The 15,024-nt window shown below is 39.6% G+C and overlaps 1 protein-coding gene across 1 annotated transcript in view; it reads right to left on the bottom strand.

Annotated features, from left to right (window-relative positions):
- TNIP3 (TNFAIP3 interacting protein 3) overlaps nt 1–15,024 on the bottom strand; it is a 97,435-nt gene that overhangs the window by 46,478 nt on the left and 35,933 nt on the right. The window contains exon 2 of the mRNA XM_055085763.1: nt 14,037–14,157. Coding sequence (XP_054941738.1) covers nt 14,037–14,157 — 121 coding nt within the window. The remainder of the gene's footprint in view (nt 1–14,036; nt 14,158–15,024) is intronic.

Consider the following 15,024-nt stretch of genomic DNA (forward strand, 5'->3'; position numbering starts at 1 on the left):
TACACCAGTGCTAATGGCAGAGTAAGATGACGGATTATTGCAACCTGGTGCCTTCACTCAGAAGGTGCCAGAAAAACGTAGGACCTCCAGATAAATTTGAGTGTTAGATGCACAATAACTTCTTTTGTAAAAGTATGTCCGATGCAATATTTTGTTATTTATCTGAAATTCAAACTTAAGTGGGCATCCTGTATTTTTATTTGCCACATCTGGCAACTCTACTCCACCTGCATTTTTCACAAAATCTGCATCACAGACTGTAGGTGCTGCTGTGGGGAGAAGAAGACAGAGGAGAGAATCCCTGCATAAGGCTGCACTGAAAATATTAATTGCCTGAGAAAACGCTGAAGTGGCTGAGATTTCCTGAAGTCAAATGGATTAAATTATCTTCCAAAAGACAGGATAGGGGTCCTAGATTGAAACTAAATTCAGCTTAAAAAACGGAGAAAATTACAATTTTGCACATGTGAGTTCTGTGGTTTGAAAAATTTTATCTGCTTCAATTTGAACTTCATAACAGTCCCGTGCAGCTGTCAGGAGAGGCATCTTTGGTGTTAAGAAGGATTAAATTGAGGTTCAGAGTTGAGAAGTGACTTGCCCATGGTCATTACATGATAAGTGGGTGGCTGAACCCATACCAGAACTCAGTCCCCCTGGCTTATTCCCCACAAAGAACCTTTTACCTATGCGAGGAGACATGAATAACATAGCTAAAGATTATTGGACAAAACATAATTTACTTTGTTTGATACAGGAGCCTGAGCCATTAAGAAATATAGTTCAGGGCTTCCCTGGTGGCGCAGTGGTTGAGAGTCCGCCTGCCGATGCAGGGGACACGGGTTCGTGCCCCGGTCCGGGAAGATCCCACATGCCGCGGAGCGGCTGGGCCCGTGAGCCATGGCCGCTGAGCCTGCGCTCCGCAACGGGAGAGGCCACTGCCGCGGAGCGGCTGGGCCCGTGAGCCATGGCCGCTGCGCCTGCGCGTCCGGAGCCTGTGCTCCGCAACGGGAGAGGCCGCAGCGGTGAGAGGCCCGCGTACCGCAAAAACAAAACAAACAAACAAAAAAAGAAATATAGTTCAGAAAAATTTCAAGGGAGTTGAGCTTTCTTGAGGGCTACATATGAACTGGCTTGACCTTCAAGATCATATCCAAACAAAATCTTACCAGTTCCCATCACTACTTGCCTAGAGATTAATTTCTACCGCCAATGACTGGTGGTCAGAAAAGAGAAATTTAGCCTTCGAAAATTGTAATCCTGCATTTGAACTTTTTAATGTTCTCTTCTCTGCTAGGACTTTAATCCATGATCACTCAGTATCTTTGCAAATCACTTTATTTTTCTCTTGTACTTAGCTTACATGTGTTGACTTCACCTTCATTCATGTACTCATTCTTATAATAAATATTTATTGATTATGGACTGTGTGTTGGACATGTGATAAGTACTAGATGAGCAAAACAGACATGTCTTTCACGTATTTTCTGGTTTTTGAACGTAAAATCTGAAGATTAGAGGGATCACTTCATTGATAATGAAATCCTTTCTGCATCATTTCATAATCACCAAGCGATTAGCCTGGAGACCTCAGGTGAAAGAGACTACTTTCTTCCTGAGACAATACATCTCAACATATCATAGCTTTAGATACTCTTTTTAAATAGCAAAAATTATAGTTACATATAGTAATTAAGAAAGGGCATGTACATATAAAGATGACGTGGGAATAATGGGAGCCTACGGTGACGACTTGTGGAAACACAAGTGATCAAATAGTATATATTGGGACCGTTTTGTCTGAAAATGAGCCTGACCCAAAGAAAATCTCTCAATATGATAGCTTGAAAATATTGCAAATATTTATTAGCTGATCTTACTGATTTAAGAAACATTTACTTTAAAAAAGTAAATCTTCCTTACTGGAGAAAAAAAAAAAGGAATAAATTATCTCACTTTTTGCTACCTATCCCAGAATCCCATAGGAAAAGATATTTACATACTTTGTGGGTTCAGCCTCCCTCCCCTCACAAGTACAAAAGAAGGTAAAAAGAGTCTTAAGATGCATTTCATCTAGATGGTAGATATTAGAATACCATGAGCCTTCTTCAGTGAGAGCTGAAAGTGCCCATTTCGCTAGTATTTTCCCCACGCCCATTAAAGAAATTGTTTCTAACCAAACTAGAAATGGGAAGGCTTGCTTGAGAAAGAAGGCTTCTTGAGGCATTAGATTCCAAAAGCCATCTTAGGTTTGGAAGTCCCTACGAGAGATCCACATTCTGTCACAAAGCTAAACAGATCAAGAATATAAAGAACACATATTTGCTAAACAACTCTTACGAACGTGTTCATTCGTGGTATCTCCCAAGCCAAGAATTTAGCTTCCTGAATAGTGTCACAAATTTACAAATCTCTGAACCCAGAGGCTGATGTTACTCTTCCTTCTGCATAATAAGAGAGACATGTCTAAAGTTTTTTCAAATGTAATTGCTGAAGTCATCTAAGTCTAGGAGAGGGCAACGATTCCAAAAGTAAGGATAATACTTTGAGCTCCAAAAGTCTGTTTGCTAGAAGCCCTGACACTCCGAATTCATTTTCTTCTCTTTGCAGCCTCCTGGATGCCTTATGTTCGTTTATTCCGTTAAAATTATAAAATGTATTATAATTTCCACCCAGATGTCACGCTTCACTTCAAGACTTGGTGGCTTCCTCCACTAACACCCGCTTCGTGTTGGCATGCTGCTCTCCTGGCCACCGAAGCAGCCTGCCTTGGAGCTTCCAGGATCATTATGTTCAGAGGCAGATGTAATCCTCTTGCACCTACTGCTGACATCTTCGAAAGGACAACCTGTATCTTCCAGTGTTCTCTAACTCCCTCTCTTGTGGAACTTGGGGCAAACCCTCCCAGCGATGGAAGAGAAAACCTTTGAATAAGAAAGTGTCCTACTCAAAAGTGTCTCTTACTTATTAACCAAGAGGAGCTTGAGTTTATCGCCTCACTTCTATCCAATAGACAGCCATCTGTCCAACAATGGACGCCTCTCAAGTGTTAGGGAGAGTTTCTGTCTCCCTTCTTTTATAAGAGCTTTAATTGTGTCTTAGAGTTCGATTTTAGCTTACAGACTTCTGTATCTGTTTTCCTGTGGTGCCTGGTGTTATACCTTATTATAAAACAGAGTTCAAGGTGGACAGACACAGCAAGATCTCCTTATCTGGACATATACCTGATATTCATGCATAGTGGAAGCTTTTACAATCTTTGTAATGAATGGAGGAATAATATGTCATAGATAAGGCATAGTGATATTTTGGGAAACACAACCTGGCCTCTTTATCCACTAATCTGTTTAGTTTTGATTATACTTTTAGAACTATAAGACTAAAAACTACTAGCTGAACTTAGAGGTAAGAGAAAGATACATAGCTCATTTAAATGACTTCACCCAGGTTGCCAACTGTGAGCTTCAAACACCAGAAAGTGCAGCAGCTGAGTTGAGACAGGCCTTCTTGTTGCCTGAGAACTTGCTGTTTTTCCAGCCAGCTATTCAAACATTTCCCAGGGAACAGTAAACTGGTCCTCATACAACAATGCAACGTTTTGTCCTAACTAAAAAAGGATCGAAATACTCCACGATTACCACAATGGAAAATTAAATAATGGAATTCAAAGAGGAAGCCAGTAATTGTATGAGAAACACTAAGAGGACTTTGAGGCTCAAGCTAATCCCACTAGTGTAATAACAATAATAATAATAGTGCTGTGTTTCAGCCCTTTTACAGTTACTTACAAAATGCTTTCACATTTTCACTCTATTTTATTTATTTATTTAACATCTTTATTGGAGTATAATTGCTTTACAATGTTGTGTTAGTTTCTGCTGTATAAAAAGTGAATCAGCTATATGTATACATATATCCCCATATCTCCTCCCTCTTGCGTCTCCCTCCCACCCTCCCTATCCCACTCCTCTAGGTGGTCACAAAGTACCGAGCTGATCTCCCTGTGCTATCCGGCTGCTTCCTGCTAGCTATCTATTTTACATTTGGTAGTGTATATATGTCAATGCTATTCTCTCACTTCGTCCCAGCTTACCCTTCCCCCTCCCTGTGTCCCCAAGTCCACTCCCTATGTTGCGCCCTTATTCTTGTCCTGCCCCTAGGTTCATCAGAACCGTTTTTTTTTTTTTTTTTAGATTCCCTATATATGTGTTAGCATACGGTATTTGGCTTTCTCTTTCTGACTTGCTTCACTCAGTATGACAGACTGTAGGTCCATCCACCTCACTACAAATAACTCAGTTCCGTTTCTTTTTATGGCTGAGTAATATTCCATTGTATATATGTGCCACATCTTCTTTATCCAGTGATGTTGAGCATCCTTTCATGTGTTTGTTGGCAATCTGTGTTTTCTTTGGAGAAATGTCTGTTTAGGTCTTCTGCCCATTTTTGGATTGGGTTGTTTGTTTTTAATATTGAGCTGCATGAGCTGCTTGTAAATTTTGGAGATTAATCCTTTGTCAGTTGCTTCATTTGCAAATTTTTTTCCCATTCTGAGTGGGATATTTGCAAATATTTTCTCCCAGTCTTTTCATCTTGTTTATGGTATCCTTTGCTGTGCAAAAGCTTTTAAGTTTCATTAGGTCCCATTTGTTTATTTTTGTTTTTATTTCTATTTCTCTTGGAGGTGGGTCAAAAAGGATCTTGCTGTGATTTATGTCATAGAGTGTTCTGCCTATGTTTTCCTCTAAGAGTTTGATAGTGTCTGGCCTTACATTTAGGTCTTTAATCCATTTTGAGTTTATTTTTGTATATGGTGTTTGGAAGTGTTCTAATTTCATTCTTTTCCATGCTGCTGTCCAGTTTTCCCAGAACCACTTATTGAAGAGGTTGTCTCTTCTCCATTGTATATTCTTGCCTCCTTTATCAAAGATAAGGTGACCATATGTGCGTGGGTTTATCTCTAGGCTTTTTATCCTGTTCCATTGATCTATATTTCTGTTTTGGTGCCAGTACCATGCTGACTTGATTACTGTAGCTTTGTAGTATAGTCTGAAGTCAGGGAACCTGATTCCTCCAGCTCCGTTTTTCTTTCTCAAGATTGCTTTGGCTATTCGGGGTCTTTTGTGTTTCCATACAAATTGTGAAATTTTTTGTTCTAGTTCTGTGAAAAATGCCATTGGTTTTTGATAGGGATTGCATTGAATCTGTAGATTTGTTTCCTTAATTTCTCTTTCAGATTTTTCATCATTAGTGTATAGGAATGCAAGAGATTTCTGTGCATTAATTTTGTATGCTGCTACTTTACCACATTCATTGATTAGCTCTAGTAGTTTTCTGGTAGCATCTTTAGGATTCTCTAAGTATAGTATCATGTCATCTGCAAACAGTGACAGCTTTACTTCTTCTTTTCCGATTTAGATTCCTTTTATTTCTTTTTCTTCTATGTGGCTAAAACTTCCAAAACTATGTTGAATAATAGTGGCAAGAGTGGGTAACCTTGTCTTGTTCCTGATCTTAGAGGAAATGGTTTCAGTTTTTCACCATTGAGAATGATGTTGGCTGTGGGGTTGTCATATATGGCCTTTATTATGTTAAGTTCCCTCTATGCCTACTTTCTGGAAGTGTTTTATCATAAATGGGTGTTGAATTTTGTTGAAAGCTTTTCTGCATCTATTGAGATGATCATATGGTTTTTCTCCTTCAATTTGTTAATATGGCGTATCACATTGATAGATTTACATATATTGAAGAATCCTTGCATTCCTGGGATAAATCCCACTTGATCATGGTATATGGTCCTTTTAATGTGCTGTTGGATTCTGTTTGCTAGTGGTTTGTTGAGGATTTTTGCATCTATGTTTATCAGTGATGTTGGCCTGTAGTTTTCTTTTTGTGTGACATCTTTGTCTGGTTTGGTATCAGGGTGATGGTGGCCTTGCAGAATGAGTTTGGGAGTTGTTCCTCCCTCTGCTATATTTTGGAAGAGTTTGAGAAGGATAGGTGTTAGCTCTTCCCTAAATGTTTGATAGAATTAGTCTGTGAAGCCATCTGGTCCTGTGCTTTTGTTTGTTGGAGGATTTTTAATCACAGTTTCAATTTGAGTGACTGTGATTGGTCTATTTATATTTTCTGTTTCTTCCTGGTTCAGTCTCGGAAGGTTGTGCTTTTCTAAGAATTTGTCCATTTCTTCCAGGTTGTCCATTTTATTGGCATAGAGTTGCTTGTAGTAATCTCTCATGATCCTCTGTATTTCTGCAGTGTCAGTTGTTACTTCTCCTTTTTCATTTCTAATTCTATCTGATCTTTATGATTTCTTTCCTTCTGCTAACTTTGGGGGTTTTTGGTTCTTCTTTCTCTAATTGCTTTAGGTGTAAGGTTAGGTTGTTTATTTGAGATGTTTCTTGTTTCTTGAAGTAGGATTTTATTGCTATAAACTTCCCTCTTAGGACTGCTTTTGCGGCATCACATAGGTTTTGGGTCGTCATGTTTTCATTGTCATTTGTTTCTAGGTATTTTTTGATTTCTTCTTTGATTTCTTCAGTGATCTCTTGGTTATTAAGTAGTGTATTATTTAGCCTCCAGGTATTTGTATTTTTTACAATTTTTTTCCTGTAGTTGATATCTAGTCTCATAGCATTGTGGTCGGAAAAGATACTTGATATGATGTCAATTTTCTTAAATTTACCAAGGCTTGGTTTGTGACCCAAATATGATCTACCCTAGAGAATGTTCCATGACCACTTGAGAGGAAAGTGTATTCTGTTGTTTTTGGATGGAATGTCTTATAAATATTAATTAGGTACATCTTGTTTAGTGTGTCATTTAAACCTTGTGTTTCCTTATTTATTTTCATTTTGGATGATCTGTCCATTGGTGAAAATGAGGTTCTAAAGTCCCCTACTATGATTGTGTTACTGTCGATTTCCCCTTTGTGGCTGTTAGCATTTGCCTTATGTATTGAGGTGCTCCTATGTTTGGTGCATAAATAATTACAATTGTTATATCTTCTTCTTGGATGGATCCCTTGATCATTATGTAGTGTCCTTCTTTGTCTCCTGTAATAGTTTTTATTTTAAAGTCTATTTTGTCTGATATGAGAATTGCTACTCCAGCTTTCTTTTGATTTCCATTTACATGGACTGTCTTTTTCCATCCCCTCACTTTCAGTCTGTATGTGTCCCTAGGTCTGAAGTGGGTTTCTTGTAGACAGTATATATGATTGTTGTTTTTGTGTCTTTTCAGCCAGTCTATATCTTTTGGTTGGAGCATTTAGTCCATTTACATTTAAGGTAATTATCAATAGGTATGCTCCTATTACCATTTTCTTAATTGTTTTGGGTTTGTTTTTGTAGGTCTTTTCCTTCTCTTGTGTTTCCTGCCTAGAGAAGTTCCTGTAGTATTTGTTGTAAAGCTGGTTTGGTGGTGCTGAATTCTCTTAACTTTTGCTTGTCTCTAAGGGTTTTAATTTCTCTGTCTAATCTGAATGAGATCCTTGCTGGGTAGAGTAATCTTGGTTGTAGGTTTTTCTCCTTCATCACTTTAAATATGTCCTGCCTCTCACTTCTGGCTTGCAGAGTTTCTGCTGATAGATCAGCTGTTAACCTTATGGGATTTCCCTTGCATGTTAATTGTTACTTTTCCCTTGCTGCTTTTAATATTTTTTCTTTGTATTTCATTTTTGATAGTTTGTTATTTACGTTATTTTATCTTCCAGGTCGCTTATCCATTTTTCTGCCTCAGTTTTTCTGCTCTTAGTTCCTTCTAGAGAATTTTTAATTTCATTTATTGTGTTGTTCATCATTGTTTGTTTGCTCTTTACTTCTTCTAGGTCCTTGTTTAATGTTTCTTGTATTTTCTCCATTCTATTTCCAAGATTTGGGGCCATCTTTACTATCATTACTCTGAATTGTTTTTCAGGTAGACTGCCTATTTCCTCTTCATTTGTTTGGTCTGGTGGGTTTTTACTTTGCTCCTTCATCTGCTGTGTATTGCTCTGTCTTCTCATTTTGCTTAATTTACTGTGTTTGGGGTCTCTTTTTCACAGGCTGCAGGTTCATAGTTTCTGTTGTTTTTGGTGTCTGCCCGCAGTGGGTAAGTTTGGCTCAGTGGTTTGTGTAGGCTTCCTGGTGGAGGGGACTGCTGCCTGTGTTCTGATGGATTGAGGCTGGATCTTGCCTTTCTGGTGGGCAGGGCTGCGTCCGGTGGTGTGTTTTGGGGGTGTCTGTGAACTTAGTGTGATTTTAGGCAGCCTCTCTGCTAATGGATGGGGTTGTGTTCCTGTCTTGCTGGTTGTTTGGCATGGGGTGTCCAGCACTGGAGCTTGCTGACCGTTGGGGGGAGCTGGGTCTTACTGTTGAGATGGAGATCTCTGGGAGAGCTCTCGCCAATTGACACTACATGCGGCCGGGAGGTCTCTGGTCATCCAATGTCCTGAAGTCAACTCTCCCACCTCAGAGGCTCAGGCCTGACACCAGGCTGGAGCACCAAGACCCTGTCAGCCACACAGCAGAAGATGAGAGGTCATGTGGAGGAGAACTGAAGAGTCTCAGCCAATATCCAGTACTCACTGCCACACATCTGAGTGAAGACAACTTGGACCCTCCAGCCACAGTGGAGCCTTCAAGATAACTGCAGATTAAATGATCCCAGGATAAGGACCTCCCAGAATTACAACCATACGACTCAGCAATTCCACTCCTAAGTATTTACCTCGAGGAGGAGGCGTGTGTGGAGCTACCTTCCACAGAATGGTAAGAGACCCGGGTCAAGAGGCATGAAATCAGGAGAAAATCCGAGTTGAGGCTGCGGCGTTGGCGCAGCAGTGGAGCAGCGAGGCCCTCGGCCGCTGAGCGAGTGCGCGGCTTCACTCTCCTTCACTCACTTTAGTATATTCTTGTGACAACCCATTTTAGAGATGAGAAAACAAGATTTCAATAATCAAAATTTTATTTTGATAAAGAAATAGCTTAACTTTCTAAAAAAGGAAATAAGGAAACGGAAACTAGATCTTTTGTTTTTTTTCAACAAATGTGGTTACAAAAAACGTGTGTCCACTTACTGTACTTTCCAAGAAGTTTCATATTACTCTCTGAACATTTTGAAACATTTTCCCAAAGGTTTTTGCCTTGAGAAGAATGTCCAGAGCTAGAATTTTTCTACAGTTACTGGGAAATCTTCCCTCAGCTGGTACCAAAGTTATTAAAAGCCAATTTCTAGTGCTGTCTCAGGTAAAATCAGAAAAGCAAAATAGAATCTAAACATAAGACAATGCTCTTAAGCAAGTTCAGTTATGGTATATCTTCTTAAAATTTGGACACTTTTCCTTCCCATTCCCAAGTGGCACCCTTGTTTCCAAGCATTACTGGAATGTATTTGTTTGTCCAAGAAATATATCTCAAGCCTCCTATCACCTTCTTTTGTATTTGAAGACATACAATTACAGGGTCATAAATTAATGTTCATATATTAATTTTCTCATAGTATTAAGACCATGTCTTGGTTTAGTGTAACTTCCATTTAACACCCATTTTGGAATTGAATATTATTCTCACTTAGAAAATTTTTTGTCCTTTGCCTATAAGACTTTCAATGCCTTCTGTTCACCAGCTTTCTACTTCAGCTCTCCCAGAATATTAAAACCTGCTTTCATACTGATGGAGTTCCTCATGTTCATCAATAATGTTTTCCTGTTTCCTCAAAGCAACGAGTCAGTCTGCTCATTTTCTCTTATAGTAATTCTCCCTCTTTACTTATTCTTGGCAAAGATAGAGCAAAAGGGGAACATGACATATGTCTCAGGACTTTTCATTAAATCATATTTCTTTTATTCAGCCACACTCTCCCCGTCTCATAATGTCATAAAGAAATTCATTTCCTCTTCCTGGAAAGGGAGGCTACCTTACCGTTCTTATGCTTACTTCCTCCAGTGGAAAAATGAGGCATGCCCTCCACAGTTCTTCTGTCATTGGCTCACCCTTGTCTTACCCCCAAAGATTTTTCCTATACTTTTTTTAGTTCCATCAGTATCTCAGTGAGAATGCAACCTTTTTTGTTTGTTTTGAATGTAGGATTTACTTCTGCAGAGTGCTATTGTAAACAGTAATTCAACAGAGCTTCCAGCTGGAAACTAAGCTGTGTTTACTTAAGGAATCAAATATTTTAAGATATTTCAGATGACAATTGAGGAGGAGATGCCAGAAGTCCGTGAGATAAAGAGAAACTTCCAGGGATTTTTCCTGGGAGACCTTACCCTCAAAGAGAGAGTAAAGGCACAGTAGCTTGATCCAATGGTGATGCTTTAAGCCAGAAAGGAGGGTTTGCTCTGACAATAGCATCATTCCTGATACCAGCTTGAACTTGGGCCCAGTCCCCGAATGATTCTTATGTGAGGGAGGGGAAATTAAGAGCAGGATATACAGGGCAACCCAGACAAATCTGGGTTTAGGTCCAGAAACCAATTTCTACTAGCTGTAGGACCATGAGAAAATGATTTAGCTTCACCGAACCTCAGTTTCCCCATCTGCAGAAGGATGAAACTCAATAAGACTGTTACACATATTTCTGGCAAACACTGGATGTGTAAAATAGCATTGGGGGCCTGTGTAGCTAAAGTTGAAAAGAAAAGTTCTTTCCATTGAAATGGAGAGAGCAATAGCATTTAGCTTCATTTGGGCTCTGGAGAATATATCCAAATATTAGGCTTACTTGTCACAGTGAGTGGTACCACAACAATGCCACCGAGAGTGGTACAGCTGACATCTAGAAGCAGCAGTGATAGGTGGGCATCTGAGAATCACTGGCAGTCAAAAGCTTGAGGATGAGAAACTGGGCTCATAAGTGTATATTCAATATTCCCCTGTAGACTTTGAGGATTATCTGTGAAGGGATTCTAGAGATAAGTTGATTTTGTATATCTAGTTTTCTCATGGTGCATGAAAACAAACATGTTGCATAACACTGGCACCTTCTAGAAAAACCTATGTTGTGATACTTTACACATTCATGTGACACTTTATACCCCATCCTCAGGAAGTCCATGACTGGTGGGGAAGACATGTCTATACATGAATGATTACAAAACCAAGGTGATAAAGCCTATGAATGAGGTATAAAGAAGGTATTTATTTAGGACAGAGCAAAAGGGGGCTGGAGAACTCTGTGGGACTAAAGAGTCATGAAATGTTCAAACCTTGGCATAAAAGATAGTTCATCCAATGGGCAAGGAGACAAGGGTTTCCATGAAGGATAAACAGCATGTGAAAAGGCATAGTACATGAAACTGCATGGTCTGTTAGAGGACTGTGGGATGGTGGGACATGGGTGCATTTTTGGAAGTGGGAAATGGAGAGTGGAAAAAAAGAAAACATGCAGTTTTAACAGGAAAGATACTGAATTCACCTTTGAAAATGCTGAGTGAAGTTGATATGAGTATAGAAAAGAACTTGACCTTTAGTAGGTGTATGTGTCGGAAGTCATCAGCCTATACTTTGTAGTTTAGTGAAGCCAATGATTACGGACAGATCCCTGGGTGACACTAGTATAACACGGGCAGGTGATGAAAGAGAAGTCAGTGAAGGTGAGTGAGAAGAAAAGATCAGAAGGAAATAGGAGGGTGTTCAGGGATACTTTTATATATGTAAATGGAGTAAGACATTTTAAGAAAGTTGAATTAGTGAATAGTATCAAATGCAAATGGGAGGACAAGTGAAAAATCAGATGCAAAATGACCGTGGATTTATCAGGGTAGAGCTTATTAGTGGTGTGATAAGGGGCTGGAAAGTCTTGGACGTCATGATCAATAAGATTGGCTATGATGTAGTAGAGTGAGTTAGAACATTACCCCTAAAATGGGGGCGAGGGAGGGATAAATTAGGAGTTTGGTATTAACAGATACATAGTACTCTATATAAACTAGATAAATAACAAGGACCTACTGTATAGCACAGGCAAGTATATTCACTATCTTGTAATAACCTGTAATGGAAAAGAATCTGGAAAAGAATATATACGTATCACTTTGCTGTGCACCTGAAACTAACACAACATTGTAAATCAACTGTACTTCAATAAAAAGTTAAAAGAATAAAATAAAATCATACTTAATGGTGAGAAAGAAAGAACATTACCCATAAAATAATATGAGGTCTCATAAGTGTTTAAAGTTGAGGAGAATTAAGCTGGCAAGAGGTGATGGAGAGATTGAAGATGAAGATTTAGGAGCCCAAACACTCTTTAGTGTCTGGTCTTATTAAGTGGTCCTCACTTAGCAACTCATTTTAGTTTTGCACCTCGCTCCTGTCTCTCAGTCTCTCAATGGCCATTTCATAGCTTCCCTTATGTTAACCACTGGACTTCATGTTTACCCTCGCATTCATTCTCTGTAGATGTCTTTACCTCACACTTGACAAGGAAAATAAAAAACGTCAGCCAGGTACCTGTTCTCCTTTGCCTGGATATGTACCGGAAAATGAGCCAATTCCATCAACAAAGTGATAGGGGAAACAGTATCTTAAAGAGAGGTAGACGTTCCAGTTAAGTCCCCAGAACAGAGTGAGCTAATTTCCAAGAGGGTAGCAATAAGGATGGAGAAGAGGTCTTTACCACATAAGGAGGAATCCAGAAAACAAAACGAACGGAATGGAGAGGGAAGTCAGTCAAATGAGTCCTGGGGGCTGATAATCAGAGAATATGCAGATCAGGGTACCAGAGGGGATTCAAATTCTCATCATTAAATTTCTTTCCGGGATTAGACAAGATGGCCACTACAAAAAAAGCACACATTTCGTGGAGGAAGGACGTCTTAACTGGGAGTTAGAGGTATGTGTATGGGGGTGGGAGTGAGAAGAGAAGAAAGAAAAGGGGAGGAAAGCCTCCTTGCCCCTCATCATTAGCAGAGAGTCATTTCTAACTTGGAAAAGAAATACTTCTTTTTCAGGGAGAAGTGGGAAGAACACACACCATACTATTTGGTCATTAAATGAATGAAGGAGTTATAGGAATATCCACAACATTTTATTAAGTGAAAAAAGGTGAGTTTAACAAAACAGGGTGTGCACGTGTGTGTGTGTGTGTGTGTGTGACAGAAGGAGACACCCAGACGGACCCCAAATGCTGAGAGAGGCTCTCTAGGAGCTGTGGGTTTGCAGGGGATTTCAGAGGCTGATACATGTTTGGTGAGGCCTGAGGCTTATACAATTCCAGGACCTCCTTTAAGAGAAAAAGACACAAATCTGTGGATGCTAATTAGTTACAAAAGTAAATATTTGTTTAGGGGAGTCCAAGCTTAATTAGCTCCCCAATAAATCTGTCTCTACATGATTTTTATAGTATTCTCTATGCTTAGTATAGCTTTTCCACAATGAGCATGAATTACTTTTGGAACTAAGAACCTAAGCAGAAGTTATGCAAATGTTTTTAAGGTCAGCCATGCTCTCTAATTTACTTACATTAGACCTCTTTTGAAATGATCGTTAGAGACGGTTTCTACCCGGGAGGGCTGCAGATCTTAAGAGTTTATGTTGTCATTTATGATGTATTTCTAGAAAGTCATGCACAAAATTCCTAGCTTGAGCTTACCCTTGAATTTTATTTGCTTACATAAAGCACCATAGACAAATATCCTAAAACAAGAGGAAAGTCAAAGTCAAACAACTTCTCTAACCAGGAAAACCTTGTTCTTTCATCAAAAAAATGGACGTGAGTTGTGCAGACTTTCGTAACCCAGTGTAAGTGGGTTTACAAAAACGAGGTTAGCACCGCCCAGTAAAAGAACTGTTGCTGCATTAAGCATTCTTTCTTGCGGCTTGAGCCCTGCTTCCCCTGGTATCATGCTTTAAACTGGAAGGAGCTTCTGCTGAGGGTTTCCTTGCTAACAGGAAGTGACTGTGCATGAGAAGTTGGTACTGGTTCACTTTGTCCTCTCAGCCTTCAAGGAAGTGCATTACTGTAAATGATTTGGGGATTGTCCCCATGCATTCTTCTCGGTGAACACGCTGCTGAAGGGAGTATTGAGAAAACGTCGGAAGAAGATGTTTTCTTACCTTCACAGAACATGGACTTCTGTGACTCGGCATTGGACCCGGGGTGACCCCTCTGGGATCAGGAGAAACATTCCTCTCAATCAGATCGCAGATTTTATTATCCAGCTCCATGCTTTCACATCTGCCCAGGGGACATGGAAAAGTCACATTTTACAAAGGTAATTAAAAATGATTATAATTTTGTGAATGATGTGGAGGTGTTATTGGTGTATGATACCCCTCTAAAAGCTCCAGTTCTCTAATTTCATTTTGTATTCATTAGTGACTGCCACTAGAGAACTTTAAAGAGTATTGGAGTTTAATTGTCACTTACTTGCACATTTATTCTAAGTAATCAAGTAAGATACAGGCAAGTTTAGGGATTTTCACAGTCTGATAACGATGACCGGAACTGAGCACTCCCAGTAAGCCTGGTGCTTTACATCCATTTTCTTATTCAGTGGGTACAACAATCCATTACCGTAGTCAGCATTACCTGCGTTATACAGATGAGCAAACTCAGGCTTAGGAAGTTAACTAACTTACCAATTTACGTGACAGCACACTGCAGAACATTGGCAGGACCAAGATCAGACTCAGATCTGTAGGGTTCTATGGCCTGTCTTTTGGCTATGTTTGCTGTATGTCTTCAATTAAACTGAGAACAAATCCCTAAGGCATTATTTGCCACCAAATGGAAATATTATATTAGAGTCAAAGAGTATCTGGAAGTTACCTTACAAAGAACTTAGTCCAACTTGCATCATCTATCCGAGAACAAGAATGAATTGCTTACATTCCCATGACTATTAACAGGTAACATCAAAATTTAAATCAGATTTTCTGACTCCAGTCCATTTTTCTTTCCACTATATCATGTCGGCATGACGGAGAAATCTTCTCATTAAAAACACAATTCAAGGGCTTCCCTGGTGGCGCAGTGGTTGCGCGTCCGCCTGCCGATGCAGGGGAACCGGGTTCGCGCCCCGGTCTGGGAGGATCCCACATG

The sequence above is a fragment of the Physeter macrocephalus genome, chromosome 7, assembly GCF_002837175.3.
Source record: "Physeter macrocephalus isolate SW-GA chromosome 7, ASM283717v5, whole genome shotgun sequence".
In the NCBI taxonomy this organism is placed as follows: domain Eukaryota; kingdom Metazoa; phylum Chordata; class Mammalia; order Artiodactyla; family Physeteridae; genus Physeter; species Physeter macrocephalus.